Raw genomic sequence first — 23,977 nt, 5'->3', positions numbered from 1 at the left:
ATTGAGGGGAAAAACTGGATTAATTACCAATTCCTGCAGCAAAAATAACAGGTCCAACAACATCAGATTTTTTTTTAGCTGCTCATAGAGGCACAGGCATATGCATTGAAACAGCCTTAGCTTGTCAATGAATAACTCTTCAGTCAATAAAGCAGTCAGCCAGAAGTACTGCAGGTAACTTGATCTTTTGGAGCAACAGTAACAGTCCCAGAACAAGCTGTATTGTGTTAAGGCACGGCAGATTACACTTGAGAAATGTACTGTACAACTCCTTTCCCTGAGCGTAACACGATCAGGACAGTACAGGCAGCCCATGTGCTCCTGGCCCCATTCAGTCTCTGTACTGAATGGGTCCAGTGCGCTAGGATCCACAGAGCCACTTCATGGAAGAAAAAGCTACTATTTTTTTATTATTATTTTGAATGATCCCCTACCCCACCTTTTAACATAAGGCACACAGCTAAGCCTGAGCAGCATCATGTAGTGTTCCTCCCCACAGCAATGGGAACAGCATCAGTTCTCCGAGCCACTGTGGTCGCCCCTTTCTTCCTTCACTTCCGACAGGCCACTCTCATCTATGTTCTCCAGCGAGGTGGCACGCTGGAGCACCAGCTCTGACAGTGCCAAGAGAGGAAGGTTGTTCTGCTCAGGATACAGCCAGGGTTTCACGCTCACATCGTGCTGCTGCTTCCAGGCAGGATACTTCACACAGGCCTTATGCAATTTCTTCATCATCTGATCAGAAACAGGGAAGCAGAGGGAAAAAAAAACATAGAAGCTTAAAAGACATGTAGGCACTTTTCTCATTTAACCAGTACTAACATCTGATCCAGTTCTTTTGTGGTTGCTTAAAAAAGGGCTTAGGGCCCAATACAGAAAAAGGCAGGACAGTTAAACTTTATAGGACCATCTTCCCTTTGCCTAACCCCCTCGAAGACAGCAGCTGCTTTAGGAAGCATGAAATGAAGACCTCCCACACAATATCATCTAGGGACTGAAATCCTCTGCCACTGTCCTGCTGTGACACCAGAGACGCCCTCAAGCACAGCTCTGCCACTCAGTTCAGGAGCTCCAACAGCTATTGAGCCTCAAGATCCAATTCAGATAGGGCAGGAACAGTGGGGATAAGGCATATCACTGTGCAAACATGAACCAGAATTGTGCTATTATTCACTTCCTGCTGGTTTCTGAAGTGAATCAGAATCAGCTGGTGGGACTGGTAAGGCTGGAATAATGCAATACCACAGCAGAAACTAGCTAAAATGCTCATTTCTAGGGCAGTCCTTGCTCCGAGGGAAGCCCATCCTCTGCAGCCCTTTACTCCAACTCCAGGGGTGGGATTTGGCACATGCATGCTGGAAATGCTCTGCTCACCTGTGGTGCCAGGTACTGAGAAGCTTTATTTACAACCCACTTCGGCAACGACCCTAATATATTGAGGGGAAAACCAGAAGTTAGCATGCCAGAAAGTAGCTGTGCTCCTACTAACCACTCAGCAGCCCCCCACAGCAGGCATTAACGTCAACGCATGCCAAAGAGGGTCTGGAACAGAGAAGTGCTGCAGACTTACCTTTTGGATCCACCTGAGCCAGGTAAGTCAGACTGCAGCTGCTGGGCCCAGTTGAATGCACCAGGTACCCCGTTAAGAGAGATACCGCCCTTACGAGATCCTTGCGCGGAGGATACTTCTGTGCAGACACATCAGACAGTCAGACACTACCTTCCATCTTCCCTGATCTCTCCCACCCTCAGCTCTAGCACTGAATACACAGGGCAAAGAGACTACGCTTGAAGCACAGATGAGGTGCCTCAACATGAGGGCTTGTACAGGAATCACACAACTACCTGGTGCTTTGGAAGTACTAATATATCCCAGATGCAGGCAGGATCTTGCTGTCTACAGACACCTTGCTGCACTTGTGAGAGAATGGCACCGAGCAGGTGTAGCTCAGCTATGAGGGACTCAGTCACATTCTACTCAACAGACCATCTTGACTTCTAATCTAGGAGAATTCACGTAGCTGGTGACTAACCAACTCTAGGATGGCACTTTTGCCCTGCACAGGACTGTCCACTCCCTGTGATCTCTGGAATCAGACGGCCATCCAGCCCAGCCTGCTCGTCACTCACCGGGTGTTTGACGGAGAAGTTGATGATGGCATGATACCCATCCTGAACCTGCCAGGATCGCAGTGTCACCACGTCCCTGTTCTTCAAGGGCTTCGGGCACCGCCCTGGACACAGAAGAAAGAAAACCACTTTACCTTCCTGAGCAAAACATGAGGTCTGCATGGACCTGCGCTCACTCTGCAGGCTGTTGCCTTGCCTGAACATCCTTCTTTAGCTCACTTAGGGATCTCACTACATCCTACAAGCAGTGCCTCTCCCACCCCTTAGCAGCCCAAACGGTGCTAACCAGCTGCAGAAGCACTGATCATAACGGATGCCCAGGACCCCAAATGTCTCTCTCCTGCCAGGAAGCCCAGCCAGGTGGGCCTCCACGCAAGGGGAGACAAAACTCTGGTTGAAGAGGGCCGGTCCCATCTCCTGCGGCCCTCAGCCAGCCAAAGCAGCCCTCCAGCCCTCGCTCACAGGCGTAGTAGCCCACGTCGGCGTTGGCAGCCACCCGGGCGATGTCATGCGTGTCGATGACGGCCGTGTCCCATTTCCGGCGGTACTCGACGTCGTGCAGCACGTCGTACACGGTCTCCGCCGGCACGTCCGGGATGTCGATGCGGCACTGCGGGCGGAAGGGTGGGGACGCGCTCTCCCGCCCCGCGGCCCTCCTCGGGGATGCGAGCGAGCCACAGCGGGGCGGAAAAGCCCCTTGGCGCGCGCCCGTTCCCGAAACGCCGCGCGACCCGACGCGGGGGGAAAGGCTCGCCGAGGGCCCGCGGGGGACATCCCGCCGCGCCGCGCCGCGCCGCGCCGCTCCTCCCTCAGAGCGGGGCAGGGAAGACAGAGCAGAGAGGAGGAGAGAAGCCGCCAGCCCCGGCGCCTCGACGGCGCCGCCGCCCCACCTTGAGCCGGTGCACGCCGGAGCCCGGCGGCGGCGCCTGGATGCAGACGGCGAGGCCGCCGCGGCCGTAGCAGCTCTGCCAGCCGCCGCTGCCCTCGCACTGCTGCCGGAAGGCGCGGAAGGCGGCGGCGTCGGGCACCCGCGCCGGCTCCATGCGCGGCCGCGCTCCGCCGCGCCCCGCGCAGCGCCCGCCGCCCCCCGCAGCAGGTGTCGGGCCGCGGGGCTCCGCCTCCCCCGCCGCGGCCGCCAATCGGCGTCGGAGCCGCGGCGCCGCCGCCCGCGGATTGGCCGCCGCCGCCGCGCGGAAACGGCGGCCGCGGCCCTGAGGAGCCGCTTTCGAACGGCCGCGAGGCGCGGCGCCCGCCCGCAGCGCCGGCCGCGCCTCCCATTGGCTACGGCGGCGGCCAGGCCGCGCGCGCCACGTGGGCGCCGGAAGTGACGCCCCGCGGGGCCGCGCGCGGGCGGCTCGGGGCCGCTGCCCAGCGGGCAGCGTCCTGCCGGCGCCTCGCGGGGCGACTCACGGCAGGGAAGCACCGCGGAACGGCGGCTACGGGGGGAGCTCGGCGGCAGCAGGGCCGCCCCTTCCGACCGCGCCCACTGCCAGGGAAGCGCGGCCGCCCCCTTCGCCTACACATACGCAGGACAGAGGCTGCCTGGACGCCAGTAAAGCAAGCGAAGGCAGCGCGAGCCTCCTCCCCTCAAGGAGCACAGAAAAGACGTTGGTGAAATAACTTTATTTAGTGTGGTACATGGCTGTGGTCAGACAGTCCATATTCGTATTAATAGTCACACTTACTTGGCTAACAGCTAGGAGACAGCAGGGCCAGAGACACACACTCAATATTATACACATCCATAGAGAAGACAGTGGGAAGTGAACTATTTTATTTTATTTCACTAGTTACCCCCCCATTACTTAAGGTCTCCCCTCCCCCCCCACTTCCCTCCCACCAAAGTCCAGTGACTCAGAACAATACGACAGCAGTGGCAGGGCACATCTGCCTGTGAGAAGGGGACGGCAAAACCTGTTCTACGGCAGACACAGACACACTGACAGAACATCAGCAATTCCCACACAACAGGGAGTATGTACAGAGGAGGGGACTGAACTTCCCACTGGTGTGAGGTTCAAAGGACTCTTGACTACGCCAACTATTCTGGGCGAGAAGGCGGGGGGGGGGGGAGGAAATGAGGGGGCGACACTCCAGAGTGAAATGGGAAACATCCCAGCTTCTTCCTGCAGGCCAGCTCACACGGAGAGGAAGGGACAAGGCTCTCGAGAACAAGAGGTAAGTCTAAGTAACTTGAGGCAAGTAAGTCACTGTGGCTGAAGAGCAGCTCTGGCACCACGTGAGCAGGATGCTCCTCCAGCAAGGACTGCCAGGTCGTTACAAGAGTGACAGTTCCCTTCCTATGCATGCTCTGCAGGCTTCAAAGTGCACACAGCTGAGTCAGTGACCAACAAGGCATTCTGCTAGGGGAATGTCCTCAACCTACCAAATGCTGTTGTCCCTGTTTGCACCCTTCACACTGCACTGTCCCTCCTCATCCCACCAGTATTCTCCTGTCAGCATAGGCCAGGTGATCAGAAGAACAGTCAATAACTTAGAACCCTCTTACCTATTTTTTCTCCTGCCAATGGACAAACTTACTGACTTCTGGTTAGGACTGATGGACAAGAAGACTTCCACTACAGGTTCTGAAGAGCTCTGTTAAAGTAGTTAGAAACTAGGGGTATAGAACAGAGAGAAGATGAATGTATTCCTGAAACTTAGAGGTTGAGAAAGGACTAAAAACCAAAAAAGCAAAAAAGCAAAAAAAGAAAAACACCAGCAGTGAACGTTCCTCTAATGCCCAGGTCTGGTAATATATCCATGTTACTAACCTCAGTTTTGGCAATATTATAGTGTTAACACTATTCCAAAAGTGAAATAGCTACTACACGCCTCCCCCCCACAAAAAAAGGTCTGCTACCAGAAGCAAGTAGCTATAATGTAGTGTATGATTTCATTAAGCAGCAACCTAGATACGAAAGTAAAACAGCTGTCACTGACATTCAATCTGCTGTAGCTCTCCTGCTTCATGTGAAGAAACTCCCAGCCTATGTGAAGAGGAACAGGAGAAGAAAGTACAGGAAAGGAATCTGAACAGCACCAATGATGTCCAGGGCAGATACTGGCACTGTAGTGAGGAATTCCAGGGGATTCCAGTGTCTTTGCTATCAACAGATAGGACCTACAGATCCCCACAAACCGCCCTAAGGATCTCTTCCCACTCAACCTCATGCTGCAAAGCCTCTGCACCCTCTTCTTCCCCCAAACTTGACACCTAGCACTCACCAAACACCAACATCTTCAGGGAAGATGAGAAGAAATTCCAACGGAAGAAAGCGATCTGTGGGATGTCTCTGCCACAGGAATGGGAGCAGCAAGGCTCAAGCTATCAGAGTTGGGGGTTTCCAGTGTTTTGTGTCATGAGAGCTAGGTATAGGGCAAACCTTAGAGGTGATGAGCAAGAGTTAGCCAAGACCATCCACCGAAAGGAGAAACCGAGCAGCTACTACTATGCATGCCTTACAGGAGGCAAAGCTAGAAATAGATCACCTGTACTGTCAAAAAGAAGGCAAGGCCAAGTCAAACTGTGACTAGTTTAAAACGAGTAGCCTTTAAAAAGAGGAAGCAGGGATGCAGGACAGAAAGACATTGCTGGAGTGGACAAGGAAGTAGTTAAGATGCAAGGCAATGAAGAAGGGGGAAAGCCCACCCCCAAACTTTGCTTTTGTTTTCCCTAACTTGGTGGCTTTTTCATTGCATTCACAAAAGACATATCTGAGCAGACAGGCTCAAAGTGGGGGGAGAGAGAGAGAAAAAAAAAAAGAGAGCAAAGAGATAGTGTGTAAAGGGCACTACAGTGCCACAGTGCAACAACTGAGAGAGAGAGAGAGAGAGAGAGAGAGAGAGAAAGAGAACACTCATTCTGCACTCAGGGCTCATACCATGCAGTAAGAGGGGCGGCCGGGGCTGCTCCCAACCAGTAAACAGGGAGTTCACTCGCTTAGTAGATTGGTTTTTCAGCCCACAAAGTAGGTTTGCCTAGCCAATGAGCAGTGATGTTCTTCAGTGAGATTGGCCGGTTGGGGAATGTGCTGCTACACAACAGGCCTGTTAGCAGGAGCAACCACTCTCCGTTACTGGCTGCTCAGGAGGTTTCTCTAGTTTGATGTCAATCACTGGAGGAAACAAGTTAAGGAAGTCACCTGGTTCAAGAGGAAACAAGTAGAGAATAGGGAAAGTGACCAACTTAGCCTTTTTTGGATACCAAAGACAGACATGAGTTTCATACAAAGAGAAGCTAGGTTGAGAGTTTACAATCAAAAAGTGTACAGACATTTATATGCCATCCAAACATGACTGTAAACTTAGTCTTGATGATGCTGGCCATAACATTTGGAAGAGTCAATAGCACTAATTTCTTTCAGGTGAGGCAGAACTGAAGGGTTACACTCACCATTTATGATATTGGCAGAACTGCCTCAAAGAGCACCAGTTTCTCCCGCTCCAGTCTTCAGCTTGGCGTATTTTGCTAACTGTTAATTTAGAACCAGCTGCATTTGGAAGCAGGGATGCTATGGATTTCATCTATCCTTTTATACAGGCAAAATGTGGTAAACTTAGCATAGTCACATGTGTGCTCTACTACTAGATGCATGTAGCAGGCAAAACACTGCAAGAGTATTCAGTGGTTACAGTGACAACTCTGTCCTGGGAAGATTACTACTGTCAGAAGTCATGGATCCTGCTTCTTAGTCTGTTTAAGAGTTGGCTTAAAAATAATTTTAAAAAAGCAAAACAAAAACTGAGCTTAACACATTCTAGTAACAGTTAAAAATCAATGTAGTAATTTCTCTCCTACAATTATGAAAAGCTTGTCAACTGTTCATTCTTGATAAGGGCAGATGCTCTAGCAGAGCAGCACATATCTTGCCCCGTGTAACGAGGGAAAAATACTAAGGCATTTTGAAGCTATGCAAATTTTGTCCTTAAGCAGACAAGCTTAAGGAGAGAAAATAAAACTTGCCCTTGCAGTTATAAATTGCAAGGGCAGAATTAGGGTCTGAATTTTTATCCATAGGTTATCACCACACTATACAAGCTGTTCCAGCCATGTGTCTGAAAAACCCAAATAAGGCCCACATCCACAATGTACCAAGAAATCTGCAAGTCCGACCTGCCAAAAAGGTAATTGCCATATCCTACAAGAACAGGAAAGTCACTGAAAAGAAAGCAAGGATACTGTCTTCTTTGCTCTTCTCTGGTGTGCTGTCCATCCCGGGTAAAGCAGCAGCAACACGACGGAAAAGCTAAAAAGTAACATAAGGTAAACAGAAAGCTTGTCGGAAAGAATGCATGTTAAAAAAATAACTTTATAAGAGAACTTAAGAGTCAGAATCTTACAACCTTGTTAAATGGGCATTTTAGCAAGCAAAACAATGATCAACAAATGCAAGGAGAATTCTACCCAAGATATTTGGGTAGATACCCGAGATATACCCAAGATATTCTACCCAACGTTGATAACAAAATGATTAAGTCACCAAACACCTACAAAACATGCAGTTTTATCTGTTGCTACTTAACTGAATATGGCATTTTTCTTCATTAATAACAACAGTTGTTCTAGGGATACACAGAACAGTTCCCTCCTGTGCTCAGTAAGCATGTCAGAAGCTGCAGTTGACCATTTCCAGCCTCAACTGTTTTTGTACACAGTAATGTTACACTGCACAACCCAGGAGTTCTCAGATAAACAGCCTTGGAACAGATTGGACATTTAAGTTTAAGAATACCCTAGCTTTTTAAAGCCCACCCTTTAAATCCTGCTTCAAAACAGTCATCTATAATCAGAATGATTGGGTCAAGTGAGCTTCATCTAAGCTATGAAGGAATTGCTAGAGCTAGGAAGAACTCTCATATCCACACATAAAACAGACAATGCTTTAGCATAATTTTTCAAATCAATGCCTAGAGCTCCTCCTGCTGACACTAACTCAGCAGCAAACACAAAATCAGATAACGCTAGACAAGTCTGGTGGACAGAACTGTAGAAAGGTGTATTTTTACTTGAAAAACTAGAGGAAGGAGACTGACTAATGTCAGTCAGTGATGATCTTTCTCAAAGTACTTTGTCAAGGGCTTACATCCACCTCTCCAAATTGTATTACATGGAAAAATCAAACCACTGAGGTACCAGCAAGGCCCTGCAGTCAATGTCTTCCCTCAACACAGAAGTTCTCGCTACCAACACCCACATGGCAAAGAAAGCAACAGCAAGTTAGAACCAACAATTAAGCTGAATTATATCCACAGAAGTTTAAAAACACTCATCTTCCCCCCCACAACTAAGCCTCCTAATGCCACTGTGATGACCTCCTAACTAGCTGGTGTGCAGCAAACTGGTCAATTCATACACCAGTTACCAGGTAAGTACTACTGGTATCAGGAAGTCACTCAAGCTCCCTGCAAATCTTCAAGCCCTACAGCTGTCTTATCGCCCAAACTCTGCCATGCTTCAGAACAGTGCTTCCTGAACCAATGGGGGGTGGAATCACAAGCTCATAGCAAGAAGCAGCGGGCACAAATTGAAACACAAGAAACTGATCATCAATTTGGAATCTATGATCTCCAGAGGTCCCTTCCAATCTCAACTATTCTATGGTTCTAGATTTTTTTCTGCCAGGCTTATGAACAGAACCAGGAGCTTCTACTCTGGTGCATCAGAATATGCTGTTAGCCTGACTGCTGTCAACACTGATTTTAGAAAACATTGCATTAACTGTTAACAAAAGCAGAGGGAATGCATAAAATTATGTTTGGCATGCTGCACTGTATAGTGACATCCCTATCCTTCTGCAATTTCCATTTTTAGATTCTCCTTCCTTTCAAGGTACGTTAGCTTTAACGAGGTACCACAGACTTGACAGGAAAAGAAGCTTCCACTAGATAAAGCAGCAGCACTGGTCATTAGGCAAGAAGGATTTCAAGATCTGACAAAGACAACAGGTAAACATATCTGATGGAGCATGAACCACAAACAGACTTATTCCCCCCCCCCTACAGAGCAGTGAAGTACATATTTACTGATCTTTAAAACATAACATAGATCTACCTGTTTCACATTGTATCCAGTCTTTGCACTGGTCTCAATAAACATCACATTCAGCTCTTTGGCTCTTTGTTCACCTTCTTCGGTAGTGATTTGCCTGGACAAAGGTGCAAACAGAAGCAGAAAGACAGAAGGGAAGGACAGGAAGAATTAGATGTATCTGTGACTGAGACACTTTTCAATGGAGGGCCTCTTCACCACCCATTACACGAGTGCATAATCTACAGAGACCTCAGGACCTCTGAGTTTAGGACCCCCCAGGTTCCTCGTTAGGTTCCAGCTAGGGAGGAAACAACCTCAGGTAAGTAGTTCAGGGACCACCTGGGCTATGACCATTAATAAAAGGATCATCAGCACAGGATGAAGTTTGTGTAGTGCATTTGAGTCTCATACACAGCATCCTCAAGGGAAAAGAATTCCCATTAGCTGCACCTGATGCAAAAAGCAGTTCCCCAAAAGTCAACAGGAGGGAACTCCATGAGATTACAGCAAGATGTCAGAAAGGCTCCAGCAGCAAGTACAGTGCAACAGCAAGTACTATGCTGCTGCTTGTGAGAAAGCATCTGCAAATGCATCTCTGATCAATACCCTGTACATACCTGTTTCACATTATATCCTGCTTTAGCACTGGTTTCAATATACATCATATTCAGTTCTTGGGCTTTTCTCTCACCCTCCTCTATAGAAACCTGTCTACAGCAATGAGAACAAATCACAGAAAAGAAAAACCAAAACAAAGAAAAATATTCCAAAAATGATAAAAAGAAAAAAAATGTAGAAAAACCAGTGACCAACTGAAGCAACATTAGCAGAAAAGCTGAACTTAACAGGCTACACCAAATAAAAACAGTGCTATTATCAGTTCAACTCCAACCATGTTTGACAGTCGAACTTAACTTTCATCACCACTTGGTTTTAACCAGAGGATGAATGGTTTCCTGTAGGCTCTGCTCAATTTCAGAAAATGTGATCAATCTCAGACTGACCTATGGTTTGTCCAGTACTAAAAGGCCCAGTATTCCAGCTTGCCACAAATCTCTTAAAAACAAAAATTCATAAGCAAGAAAAGGAGGCTTCTTTTAGTGATAGCTTGTGCTGACCAGCATAGCTGAATATACACCCTAACTCTAAATTCTAGGCTAGTCCAGGACTACTGTCACTTATATCAAAACTTCTACAACAGGAATTTCTGCTGACATATGAACTCCAACTGTAGCTATGCTGCAAACAAGTTTCTAGATGCCTTATTCTTATGACAATGCTGGACAAGCTATCCTGGGCACACAAGCACACACACTACTTCGGTACTATCAAAAAATAATCTAAGGCACCAATTATCCCATTGATTTTTTCAGTTCTAGAAGAAACAGTAATTTGTTGGAATTAGAAAGCCTTAAATCTAACCTCCAGATCAAACAGTTAGGAAGCTGGTGTTATTTGCAGCTTCCAGTAGAGTATAAGAGATGCTAATCGGTCAGTATACAGAGCTGCCTTAAGTAGAACAGCTTCTTAAATTTGCTCAGTTGCTTTTACAAGTCAATTCTGCAAGCTGACCATACTGCTCTGAACTCTTGCCACCTGAATTTCTTAATCCAAGCCATCTATACAAATGTGAAGCACCAAATTTTCCCAAGGTTTCTGAAGTGCATTGCACAGGACACTTAAAATGGCCTCCACTGGAACTGGGGAAAGCCAAATAGTTACCAATACTAACGTGGTCCAGCTGGTAGATGCAAAACATACTTCCGTAAGCATTAGCAGCACAAAGACCACACAGCACTCTATTTCTAACTCATTTTTCCCCTGCTTACTCAAACGACATACCAGTAATAGAACTGTCTATACTTTTCCTGCTAGGCACAGCAAAGTAAAAACTAACCGTGTGGCTTGTACAGAGATAAAGTATGAAGAAGGACTCCTGATACCAATTTGTGTAGCCAAAGATGCCTGATATTCTCTCTCATGTGACCATTTGGGCAACACCAAAATCACAGGGGGAAAACAGGTCACAGAACATTTTGAAGCAATATTTACACATCAGGCGTAAAATAAGGTTTGGAATTTAAAATGTGACAGCACCCAACAAGAAAACAGGCAGGCTCCTATTAGGCCATCATGCCAAGAAGCAGAGTAAACAGACTGGCAACTCAGGTATTAGCGCAAATTCTTTTGATAAAATATTCCATCTGTAAGGCTTTTCAGACTATCTTTCAATCAGAAGTGTGTCATGAACCGCCAAAGGTTAGGCTTTTGATTTTATAAGAGTATTTAAATTGAGATCCAAGTATTTCCCATTTCTGCTTTTTTTTTTTTCAGTGACAGTTAAAAAATTCCCATTACTTCAACGCTTCATTCTACAGATTAAACCACACAGTTTAGAGTAACTGGTATATCTGAAATGATTCAGTTCAAAGTACTGAATTTTCAAGGAACTGTGTGGCTTACTCCCATCATTCCTTTGTCAACTGTTACTGAAGCTAGCTACTAATACGAAGATTTTTTTCTATCTACACTATTTCTTATATCCTCAGAAAGAATTAAAATCTCTGAAAACAATACAAGAATTTCTACTAGTTCAATAGTCAAGAGAAGAACTTGAAATCGAAAAATACAAAAATTGCTTAGGAAAATATGTTTTCACTGATCTAGTTTCTCCTCACACTTCCACAGCATCACATGTGACATAAAATTTACGCTCAGAGGAGAACCTTTTAGACGGGTACTACTGAAATCTCATGCTGTACCTTATAACAAGAAAAAAAACTTTACTATAATCTTTTAGATTTGCACATGCAAAAAGAATCATGTAAATATGACTACAGAAAAAAGGCAGATTTCCTTGCTTTTGAATGTATCTTTTTGTTTTTTTCTCAGCATAAAAAGAAAAATTAGATAAGATACACTATGAGAAAGAGAGCTACATATAGAAATACTTAATTTAAGTAAAAGGAAATTTTTTAGGTAGGTTTGTTTTATCCCAAACTATTTGTAGAATAACAAACGATAATTTTGCATATTCTGGCATCAGAAATCTGAATATCATTACAAGCTATTATGCTTCTTGCTTTGTGTGAAGACACACAAGTCAGCCAGTTCCCTGCTTTTACTGGCCATGGCAGCAAGGCCACCAGCTCCCCATCTATGATTACCTCTTGTCTGCCAGATCAGTTTTATTCCCCACCAACATGATGATGACATCACTTCCTCTCTCTGTTCGAACATCATCAATCCACTTGGAGGTCTGCTGGAAAGAATTCAAGTCTGTAGGGGAAAAAATCGAGAATACTGAGGATAAAATTTCTTCCAAGTGAGGGAGAATGCTTTTGAAATTTGCTGCGCCTGTATCCAAGTACTTCTCCAAATCTTCCCACATCACATATAGAACAACCCACAAGTTGTTTTCTATCCAGCCAGAAAAATGGGGGGAAAGAAAGGAAGTAGGGAAAAACAAAACAAAAACCCCCAAAACAAAAAAGCCCCAAACTTTTTCTAGCATTAATTATCTTTCTGCAGAACTTCTTGCTGTAACATACCAGTTCCGCTTATATGTAGTATTTCAAATAACGAGACACCAAAGCATCACTCACTTGTAATGTCATAGACTACCACAGCAATGGTGGAGTCGCGGATGTAGCTGGGAATGAGACTGCGGAACCGCTCCTGGCCTGCTGTGTCCCAAAGCTGCAGCCGAACCTGCTGGTACCAGGCCAGGGAGAGCAGAGAGACAGCAAGAGAGACAAGAAAGGAGGAAACTGTCCTTTAGAGAAAAGGCCATTTCTAGAATCCACTGCATGCAGCCCAGTCTGAGAAGCTGAGACTGACCTTGTAAACTTGTTCCCACATATCCAAAGGGCACAGAAGCTGGCTTTGCTAATTTTCAGTTTACAGAAAAAGTATTTCAATTGCTTCCTTTTTTTGTCTAGTGATTCTGCCATTCCCCCAGTCACCACATCCCAAAGAGCTCTACGTTAAGGTTTCTAACCCAATTATCACTGCTAGTGGTAGCTAATGAGCAATAATGAGTTGGTCTTCCTTACCCAGGACTATATATGGTCTCTCCACAGTACCCCCAACCTACATAGTCTCAGATCAAAGCTCTCTGGGCAATTCCCACATGACAGACGTGCAGTTTCCTCAACACAGACACCAAGTAGTGAAACAGCATCCAGAAGGTGGTAATGGGGATTTTCATGCAAGATTAAGGTGATCAATAACTTAAGCTGTAGCAGAAACAAAAGCAAATGCTGCAGACTGTAGGCCACGTGTGACACAAAGGGCACTGAATGCCCTCCTTTCAGATAAGCACAAGAATCAAAAAACCCATCAAATTTTATGAGAAAGATGCAGTTTGATCTCCAGCACCAGAGCTATGCCCAAAATACAAACTAAGCTATTATATGATAGCTCTGAAGTCTGGTTTGTTCTTCTTTCACATATCTTCTAAACCATATAAACATCTTGTGCATATATTAAAGTAATAACAATCATTATGTTCACACAATGCTGGGACTTGCCTATTTGAAACAGAAATGGTCAAAAAAATACCCAGTTGCCACAACAACTGCTAAACAAAAGCTTTTAATGATGAGCAATTGGGATTAATACTGTTTCCTTCCAAGTTATCATTCCACACTGCTGGCTGTACAAGTAGTGCTACACAGTCAGAAAGCAAAATTGCTATTTACAATCTCAGTGGCAACAAGTTTCATACAAGGGTAGGTATTTGCTCCCAAAATAATTCAGCTGGATGATATGAATTACATCAGAAGTTCTCACAAAGCTACCTGCTCAGCCATGAGGGATAATTGCTTTTTTTTGCTTAGGACATCTGTTAATATGGGAGCTTGCAGAAGGAGAGGGAGAAAGTAGTTTAAGGAGGACTTGGTTATTTGGCTTAAAAGAGAAATTTTAACAGAAGCTGGACAGAGTACATGTCTGCAAAGCATCCTGCTACATGCATATTTAAAACAACACAGTATCTACATGAGGGCATCCACACTGTTGCTATCAGTATTCAGGACAATTAGGGCTGACAGTTGAAGCAATTAGCTTGTATGAATTGTTCTCTTCATTTTGGAAACAACTTTGATTACATTAGCAACAATCAGGGCTCTTTAGTACCCCAGGAAAATGCAGGGCAACGAACTCATAGCACTTCAACAATTTTACACCAGTGCTGGCAGATCAGATAGGTAATGACAGCTTTAGGCTCTTGCTTCTGGTCTCCACAACGAGCTACCACACAGAGCCCTGAGACACGTAGTATTTCAAACAATGAGTCACCAAAGCATCACTCACTTGTAATGTCACAGACTACCACAGCAACGGTGGAGTTGCGGATGTAGCGACTGTTCACCAGCCTATTAACCCACAGAGTTTACCAAGCTGGTAGTTTAAATGTTCCAAGATTCAGTCTCAGGATCAAAAATGCAACTAAAGGAAGAACTACAAACTTAGCAGAAGAGTAATAATCTTGTTGTAGTGAAAGGTGCAGGGTGAGGGAAATCATTCAACTAGTCCAGAGGTAGTATAAGGGCACCCCTGAAGGGACCTAAGAACAGAAGTTAGCTGCAGTATTCCTGGTTTCTAGAAGTCAAAGTTGTTCTGCAGCCATTTTTGGAGAGGAAGAGAAAACACAACCCTCCTAAACAAGACAGCTTGCTAATGACAATACTGGTCTGGAAAGATGAGAGATTCTCAATCAAGCATTAATCAGAACTAATTCAGAAATCAGCACATGAGCTAACTTGCTCTGCAAGGGGCCAAGTTGCAGTATGTCCCACTAATATTTCAAAATATCCAGCAGATTAACATAAGCAATTTTTCTTCTCAGCCCACCACATACTAGCTAAGTTTCTGGCTACTAGTTAAAGAACATCTTGGCAAAGCACCTGACATACATAAGTACGTCACAGGGAGCTGTCACTATTTTACCCTGCCATGATGCTGACCACCATTAACTTTCAAGAGACTGTTTAAGGTTCCTGAATACAGTGACTATTAAAAGATAATGCATATATACAGCTCTTTACAGTAGTAAAGAAAATTAAACATATATTCCTAATATTATTAGTGTTCACCATTATCATCACCTCAGAAGTACATGAGCATGTTCTGTCACAAACAGAAGAGATTTAAAAGCCTCTCACTAGCTAAGAACAGACCAAGGAGTAGTAACAAGAAAAATGGTATTACTTTGATCTTTTCAGACACTTTCAAGGCATGAGGAGGTAATTATCGCTAAATCATTTCTGATAGGTTTGGAAACTTAAGAACAGCTTAGACTAAGATAGATTCTTCAATTTGCCTGTGTAAACAGCATCCTTCACTTGCCCCGACAGGGGGACAAAAAACACGCCAACTTCTGTAGCCTGTCATTCTATCTCATCCAGATCTGTTCCCAAGATAAGTCGTCATGTGCACACCTTGCAACTGTTCAAACCCCAAAAAGCCCAAACAGATCACTTCAGTTTCATATTTTTATTTTGTACCAAGCCAGAAATCTTCCCCGAAACAAGTACCTGAGCTACAGGATTGGAATTTCAAAGACTATTCAATTATTTGCTTTCACTGCATAAGAGCAATGGTAACAGAATTTTGTTATTACCTGTTAAGCATTTCCATTTATCAAAGTGCAACAAAATTCAGATCTGCAAAGACTCACTATAATCTAGAATTCGTGGCAGAATAAAAGTGGACCAGAGGTTTTTCATCTGTGCCATGTTCTTTACTTAGACTTTGTCTACATGGTATTGGCTAACTGGTATAAATCCTGTGCACATATTTATGCTGATACTGTAGCTGAAGTGAAAAAGCCAGATCAAGCGGAATCAATAACAAGGAGTTACAATGAAATAATTATTATATTCATATCGTATTTTATGCTAAAACCCTCCAGCCAAGAAAATACAAAAAAGCAGCCTCCAAGTTTGTTCATTCTTTAGAAGTTACGGTAATTATAAACTTCTATTTCAGACGCTCTCTGGTGGCTCGTATAAACAGCAAGCTCTCACCTTCAATGACATGAAAGTCCCGAATCCTCACAATTTTCTAGGTAGTTTTTATTTAAATAGGTGTTGTACTACTTACATAGCATGACAATTTTTCATTATTTTGGCATGTGTTGTTGCTACTTTCATTAATTCTCTAGTCATCCAGAACAGAGGAAATTTTCATTTCAAAGTTTAAAAAAACGGAAAAAGTAAAAAGCTTTACAAAGGCTCCTAATCACTGAGGACATACAAGATATAAACCCGATTCACCTACCTGAAAATCCTCTGCGTGTCACTTCCAGTTTGAGCTTTGAGTAGACAAGAGATTCCCCAGTTTCTACCTCATGGAATGCAGTTACTATTGGTTGTGGGGGAAGATGCTCAACTACCTCCCCTCAGTAAAAGCAGATCCACCCATGAAACACCTACTGTCCTGGGACACAGGGCCTATCTTAGCTCCTTTCAGAAAACAGCCTTCTGAAAACACCACCACTTCCAGTGCATAAAAGGTACATGTTAACAGCAAGGCCTCTGCAGATACCCAGGCTCGATACCTACTTGTAATGTCAAAGACAATGACAGCCACAGCAGAGTCACGGATGTAGCTGGGAATGAGGCTGCGGAACCTCTCCTGGCCGGCTGTATCCCACAGCTGCAGCCTGATCTGGGAAACGGAAAAGTGTAGGGGAAGAAGAAAGGGAAAGAGCAGGAAAATGGAAAACAAAACCAAAACTCAAGTGAAATAAAAAGAAAAGAATTGCAAGGCAAAAATAACCCAACAAAAGGAAAGTTAAAATGGAACAGAAGTATGAAAAGAGCCAATGATGCTTCTAATCCCATCCTTGTGATAGCCTCTGTCTAACATGTCCGATAAACCTCCCTCCCTTCACAAGCCCATTAATCCATCTTGCACACACATCAACAAGCTTCTCCTTTTCAACAGAAAAGCAAGATATTCCTAATATATCTTCTAACACCACCCACTGATGGAAACAAGTGTACCTACCTCAGTGCATCCTGCCACGTCAGGATTCTGGCTGTAATGATTCTACAAGCAGACTGCAATCTATGTCTAGCTAGATGTGGTCACATCTATTTATAAGGAGTAGATCACTCGGCTACTAATTAATCCCCTGGAAAGCCTGATGTGAAGTACTGAAACATAATAGCGAGGTACAAGCCAGGACAGCAAACATCCTCTAGATAGGCTTATTTTATGCTTAAACCCAACAAGTCTAAGAAGGTACTGCGACACAGCCAAGAAAGTACTATTCAGCCTTTCAGAACTGAGGTTGTAGCTATGACATAGAACTGTCAGCCTGACAGTCAGGAGTGAGAATGGGGCTTCTCATGGCTCCAATTCACTCAGCGCCATAGCTCATTGTACTAGCAAGATGCTGTAAACGACACACAATTGCAGTCTATGGGAGTCTACACAGAGCTGATTTTGAAGAACTCAGCTCCATATGTATTTGTTCCTTCTGCTGCCTAGTATGTGCTACCTGAGCCATATTTAGAGCTCAGAGATCTGGCATGGGTGTGTTTTTAAGGGAAGGATACATCAGATGTACCAAAGTACACAGTGCAGTTACAGACTTACTCCTCATTTCAAGTATGACAGTCAAAGCCTGTTGTAAAATATAGCACTAGCCATATTTGAGAAACTTCTTTAGTGTCTGAATTTTCTTAGCTTTTATGCTGGCATTTCTCCTTCATCTACATTCAGAAACTCTGTTATTGAACAGGCTTTATGGGTGATACTGAACCACATATATAATCAAGAAGGCTAACAGCATACCAAATATTTCAAAGAGGAAGGTATTTTCTAGATAGCAGATCAGTGGGTGACTACCCTTGAGAATTATGGACTATTGAAAATAACATATTGCTATTCCAACTTACTTTCACAGGTGTCAAGTAGCTTTCCCAAGATGTTTCTTTTCCTTCTTCTACTACTGCTAGCATAGCTGGAGAATGTTAGCAAAGGAGTTTCTTCCATTCAAAGATTAAGAAAGGTCTTTTCAAACAGTGAATCACTGATAAGATGCCAGAGAAGCAATCAGGAACCCTCCCCATGCCCCCTGGGCTAAGACTTCTTCTTCTGGGCTAACACATCCAAAGCAACACAAAACTTGCATTACACCTCTGAACTCCAAACAGTTTCATCCTTAACCAATAGTAAAACTAGCAGAAAGGCAAGAACTACTGAACATGAACTAATGAAAAGACAAATACTGAAAGACAGAGGAGACAGATGTGAGGGGTCTGTTTATGCAAGAAGGAATCTCACGCAAGCTAAATCGAAAATTGCTTTATTACCAATAAGCCAGAATTGTGTTACTGACAAACTTTTTACAAGGAGGAACTCTGCCAACACTGGTAGCCCCAAACGATTCCAGGACTCAGAACTACCTTGGGCCTATTCAGGTCCGCTTACACTGACTATTCCAGAGGCAGCGCTGCAAATCCTACAAGCAAACTATGTCTATAGTACATATAGCAGGCAGCCTGCTCCCCTGTGACATGGAAATCAGCTTGCCCCAATTTTTCATGAAAGGTTTTGACTTCATTCTAGAAGTATCCAATGTTACTAAGTACCAAAAAACAGGAGACTGGGTCAATGATTTGATTTAAACACAGGAAAAGCATTCATACAGCAAGAATTAACTGCCTGAGGAGTCTGGTGTCTCAAAGGCTGTGCCTCTGAAGCCTGCTGTGGGATTTCAACAACGGCTGGAGGAACAGTCAGGCAAAACAGCATGCACAGCAACTGCTGCTCCCATGACTGCAGTTGCCATGCTATCACACAGATGCCTCACTTACCGTGCGATCTTCAAGATACATTGTTTTTGACAGGAAATCAATTCCAATGGTTGCCTGAAAAGAAAAAAAGCGTTAGCAACCGCAACTTGTCTTCCGTATCTGCAAATCAGATCTTCCCATGCAATCTCTCAAAAATGTTCATAAACTTACAGTTAAGCTCTTCAAGTCATTTCCCGTCAATATAGTTAATAAAAAAACAAGCAACATGGGTATCTGCACTATCTTCAGTTCACATCACTCTTCAAACACTTCTCAACTTCATACGATCCTTTGAGTTTCTGATTTTTCCTCTCAAACATTCATATACCTTAACAAAGATCTTATCAGAACTGGCATCTCCCTCCAGTCTATAACAATTCAGTCTAGTAAGACTTATTAGAAGTAAGGTTATTAGAAATAACTGAAAGGTAGAGCAAATGTTATTTTGAATACTGCTCAGAAATTACATGCATAAATTGTGGATGAGTGCATTGAAACCTAAAAAGTGATGTTTTCTCAGTGCTTTTTAAATTGAGAATGCACCTTCCTTTCAGTGAGATTCGGTAGCTTCATTTCCCAGATAGCTCTTTGCAAATCTCCTCCCATTCCCATTGCTTGTAAAGCAATTCAGGTATAGACACATTTGGAATAATTTACTGAGTTAGACGTATTAAACATTTCCCTGGCTCTTAAACCAAGCAGATACCTAAGTCCATCATAACACAGGGAGAAAAGACAGGATACTGATGTACTAGATTTAAGTGTAGTGCTTTAGGGGCCTTCTATATCCAGTATAATGCGACAAATAGCATATACACTGCTCTGGAAGGCCTCCATCAGAACACAAACCTCTTAAGGTCAGAAGAGGCCACAACAGTCAATTTCTGTAGCTAATACTAATTTCTGGGAGCTCTGTTTCCTGGAGCCAGGACACACTTTACAACAACTAGATTAAAACACAAGAGCACCTTAAAAAAGTCAGAATGCATTCAGTTTCACTCAATGACTTATCCTCTAGACTCCCACTTTATCTTCCTTTTCTCTAATTGCAGCTTCAAATTATTCTGGTTTAAAAACAGTAACTTTCTGGCATGAATTGAGAGAACATCATAGTCTCATCTTCGAGGAAGCTAGTTCTTATTTCCTTGAAGCTGCTTCATATTCTCTTGAAACACCCAATACTCTTGATGCAACTAACTACTTATGAAATCCTCAGATTTTGTGATTACCCTAGTTCTGTATTCAGCCCCCTTACACATCTTTAGTTTTTAATCTGAAGGTTCCTCATCCCTACTCTACTCACTATCAGAATTTCCTTGGCTTTTTCTATATCCAGTATTTTAGGCGAAAAAAATCAAAAATGAAACAAAAACAAAATCTATGCTGCCATCTTGCCTATTTATCTATGAACTCTGGACCAAACTATTATTATATAAATAGAAAAATTCTATAAAGACTCTAGAGACCAAGAAGAGTACAAGCACAATTCATCTATTGAATTCATCTATTGTGTTTCCCGACACTTCTGCATCCATCTTCAGTCTTGACCTTGTGGTTCAACTCCATAAACCAATGGCTTCTTGACCCTCTCTACTCAAGATTCTTACATGTCCAGACAGCATCTCAGTCTTGTTGCTTTTCCCTACACTGCATATCCTCACATCATACTAGATGCTTAATCATAAAGTCTCATCTCCATTTCATGGCACATTACAACCTCATGTATGAAAATGAATTGACATCTCATGCAGAATCATGTTTGCCCCTAGATCTTAAATGCATATATCTTTAAAAAAAAAGACTACCACATACCTGGTAAGTATTGTCAAAACTGTCATACATAAACCTGGTGATCAGAGAGGTTTTCCCAACTACAAAAGAAGAGGAAAAATTACTTTCAAGCAGCAGTGGGAAGGGGGGAGAGGGGTATCACTGTTCATAAGAATAAAGTTTCCCATGTAAAGCTATTTCAGTGATTCCCTCCTGTGAAATAACTAGCTAAGAAATTCATTCACAACATGACAGGACTGTACTAAGCCAAATCAAATTAGGTCAAGAATTAATCATGATGAAAACTTGGTCTATAATTTAAGTGTGTTGTGATGTACATTACAAAAAAAAATATTTGTTCTTTATTTGAGCAAGCAATATATCTGCTTTGCTTTTTACACTTGATACTTATAAAATTACCAAGTCTAAGACCTCTAGCCACAAAATACCAAAGGAGATGATGCTGATGGTCTGGACACTATCTAGCTGCCACTGACTGTATAGAAAAACAACCTTTAAGATGCAGATCCTTTCTTCAAAACACAATTCGAGAGACTGGGTAAACTTTGATGACTTGCCTAAAAGCTTTAAGTCTTTGCTTGCAAAAATTATCAAGAGGAACTGAACAAGAAATGGGGACAAAAGATAAGATCTCTCTATTCTTCTCCAAGTAGGAAGAAGACAAGAAAAATTCAAAGGGCATGGATGGAAGAGAACGTGGAAAAGGAATAAATTGCCCAGAAAGGTTGTGAAATTGTAAGCATTAAAGAGGGTTAAAAATGGTTCAGACAAATGTCTATCAGGAGCAAAGCTGATCCCGCCTTGACAAGGCAGGTGAATTAGATGACTTCTGGAAATTCCATTCTGCCTTACAGTTCTGTGATTAAGGAGTGGGTAAACAGTAAGAGGTCTAAGAGTCACAGAGCAAAGGAAAATGCAATTCCAAAGAAAATACACAATTTGCCCTTACATTAAGAGGGCATGGAAACAAACAGGAGTCAATCTCCAAGTAAAAGACAGAATAGAAGAGGGAGCGCAAAAGGGGGCAACAACCATTCTGTAAGAACAATGCTTCTTTACCATTTATTTTTCCTCTCGTTTGCCCTGCACACAGTGAGCAGAGTAGGCCACAAGAAGAGCTCCGACGCAACGGGCTGCAGCGGCAGCGTAAGAGCCGTCTCCCAAGTCGCCAGAAACGCACACCTGCCCGCACTGGGCCGCGACCCGCCCAGCGCGGCTCCCGGCGCACTGCAGGCGAGCCCCGGGAGGGGGCGGCGAGGCCCGGCCTGGCCCCGGCAGCGCCGCCGGCGCGCGGAGGCAGCCAGGCCCGCGCCGGGGGCCCACGGCGGAAAAGGGGATCGCGGCGCCCGCCAGGCCCGCGCCCCCGGCCGGCGGCGGCCTAGCGCCCGGCTGCGCCCGCGCCGCCGCCCCCCGGCCGCGGCCCCTCCCCACCCCCGCCGAGCCCGGCCCCTGCCCCCCCCCCCCCCCCCAGCCCTGACGCCTCTTCCCCAGTCTCTAGGTCGCTAAAGGCTCCTCGCCCCCTCCCCCGAGGGCACCTCCCCGCCCCGGCGGTCCCTACAGACGCCTCCTCCACCCCCGACAGGGCCTTCCCCCCCCCCCTTCGGCCCCCGACAGCTCCTCTCCGCGCCCCCCCCACCCCTGACAGCTCCTCGCAGCCCCCTCGGCCCCTAACGGCTCTGCTCCCCCCCGCTTCGGCCCCCGACAGCTCCTCTCCGCGCCCCCCCCACCCCTGACAGCTCCTCGCAGCCCCCCCGGCCCCTAACGGCTCTGCTCCCCCCCGCTTCGGCCCCCGACAGCTCCTCTCCGCGCCCCCCCCACCCCTGACAGCTCCTCGCAGCCCCCCCGGCCCCTAACGGCTCTGCTCCCCCCCGCTTCGGCCCCCGACAGCTCCTCTCCGCGCCCTCCCCCCCCCCCGACAGCTCCTCGCAGCCCCCCCGGCCCCTAACGGCTCTGCTCCCCCCCGCTTCGGCCCCCGACAGCTCCTCTCCGCGCCCCCCCCCACCCCTGACAGCTCCTCGCAGCCCCCCCGGCCCCTAACGGCTCTGCTCCCCCCCGCTTCGGCCCCCGACAGCTCCTCTCCGCGCCCCCCCCCACCCCTGACAGCTCCTCGCAGCCCCCTCGGCCCCTAACGGCTCTCCTCCCCCCCCCGCTTCGGCCCCCCACAGCTCCTCTCCGCGCCCCCCCTCGCTCCTGACGGCTCCTCCCCCCCCTTCGACCCCTGACGGCTCCTCCCTCCCCCCCCCCATGACTCCTTCCTCTCCCTCCCCGGCCCCTAACGGCTCCTCTCCGCCCCCCACCCCGGCTCCTAACGGCTCCGTCCGCCCCTAACGGCTCCTCTCCGCCCCCACCCCGGCTCCTAACGGCTCCGTCCGCCCCTAACGGCTCCTCTCCGCCCCCCACCCCGGCTCCTAACGGCTCCTTCCGCCCCTAACGGCTCCTCTCCGCCCCCACCCCGGCTCCTAACGGCTCCGTCCGCCCCTAACGGCTCCTCTCCGCCCCCACCCCGGCTCCTAACGGCTCCGTCCGCCCCTAACGGCTCCTCTCCGCCCCCCACCCCGGCTCCTAACGGCTCCTTCCGCCCCTAACGGCTCCTCTCCGCCCCCACCCCGGCTCCTAACGGCTCCGTCCGCCCCTAACGGCTCCTCTCCGCCCCCACCCCGGCTCCTAACGGCTCCGTCCGCCCCTAACGGCTCCTCTCCGCCCCCCACCCCGGCTCCTAACGGCTCCGTCCGCCCCTAACGGCTCCTCTCCGCCCCCCACCCCGGCTCCTAACGGCTCCTTCCCCTCCCTCCGGCCCGACAGCTCCGTGCCCCTCACCCCGCCGCCTCCCGGCTCCGCACCCGCCCGCGGCTCCTCCTCTGCGTGCCGCCGCCCTGCTCACCGCTCTGCTCGCCCAGAAAGACCAGCTTGAACTTCCGCAGCGGGTTCCCGAACTCGCCGCCGCTGCCGGGGGCCGACATGGCGGAGCGGGCAGGCCGAGCCGGAGCCGTGACTGAGGAGCAGCGCACACCGCCGAGCGCGCACCGCGCCGCCCCACCCGCCGCCGCCGCCGAGCGCGCGCGCGCGTCACTTCCGCCGCCGCCCGCCCGCCTTCCGCGGAGCGAGTGACGCCACGGCGCGGCCGGTGACGTCACGGCGCCGCGGCGCGTGGCGTCACGGCGGCGGGGCAGGGGCGCCGCGGGCGTCGCGCTCGTCGGGGGGAAGCGCGCGG

General features: G+C 46.6%; 2 protein-coding genes across 12 annotated transcripts; both read right to left on the bottom strand.

The window, feature by feature from the left end:
* Nucleotides 1-384: 384 nt before the first annotated feature.
* LOC134145351 (START domain-containing protein 10-like) lies at nt 385-3,185 on the bottom strand. 2 transcript variants are annotated; one of them, XM_062584753.1, is made up of 6 exons: nt 3,021-3,185; nt 2,593-2,740; nt 2,131-2,234; nt 1,571-1,688; nt 1,375-1,427; nt 385-735 (listed from the first exon to the last, which is right to left on the bottom strand). In XM_062584753.1, exons 1-6 carry the CDS (start codon nt 3,171-3,173, stop codon nt 514-516), a joined length of 798 nt encoding a protein of 265 aa, XP_062440737.1. In that variant the 5' UTR covers nt 3,174-3,185; the 3' UTR covers nt 385-513. The 2 variants fall into 2 exon arrangements, with proteins under 2 accessions (XP_062440737.1, XP_062440738.1); XM_062584754.1 differs by having other exon boundaries at nt 1,571-1,685.
* A 553-nt stretch (nt 3,186-3,738) lies between these two features.
* Nucleotides 3,739-23,801, bottom strand: RAB41 (RAB41, member RAS oncogene family). Of its 10 annotated transcripts, none has more exons than XM_062584381.1 (9): nt 23,648-23,801; nt 21,826-21,899; nt 20,788-20,846; nt 18,997-19,050; nt 12,769-12,874; nt 12,331-12,442; nt 9,185-9,278; nt 7,313-7,379; nt 3,739-6,248 (listed from the first exon to the last, which is right to left on the bottom strand). In XM_062584381.1, exons 3-9 carry the CDS (start codon nt 20,815-20,817, stop codon nt 6,184-6,186), a joined length of 528 nt encoding a protein of 175 aa, XP_062440365.1. In that variant the 5' UTR covers nt 20,818-20,846; nt 21,826-21,899; nt 23,648-23,801; the 3' UTR covers nt 3,739-6,183. The 10 variants fall into 10 exon arrangements, 8 of the variants coding, with proteins under 8 accessions (XP_062440365.1, XP_062440362.1, XP_062440364.1 ...); XM_062584378.1 differs by lacking the exon at nt 21,826-21,899 and adding an exon at nt 16,732-16,837 and having other exon boundaries at nt 12,769-12,877; nt 23,648-23,733; XM_062584380.1 differs by lacking the exon at nt 21,826-21,899 and adding an exon at nt 16,732-16,837 and having other exon boundaries at nt 23,648-23,733.
* Between the last annotated feature and the right edge of the window lie 176 nt (nt 23,802-23,977).

This window comes from Rhea pennata, chromosome 11, assembly GCF_028389875.1.
Source record: "Rhea pennata isolate bPtePen1 chromosome 11, bPtePen1.pri, whole genome shotgun sequence".
Taxonomy (NCBI): domain Eukaryota; kingdom Metazoa; phylum Chordata; class Aves; order Rheiformes; family Rheidae; genus Rhea; species Rhea pennata.
The sequence above is the reverse complement of the archived record's forward strand: the minus strand, read 5'-3'. Positions and strand labels throughout refer to the sequence as shown.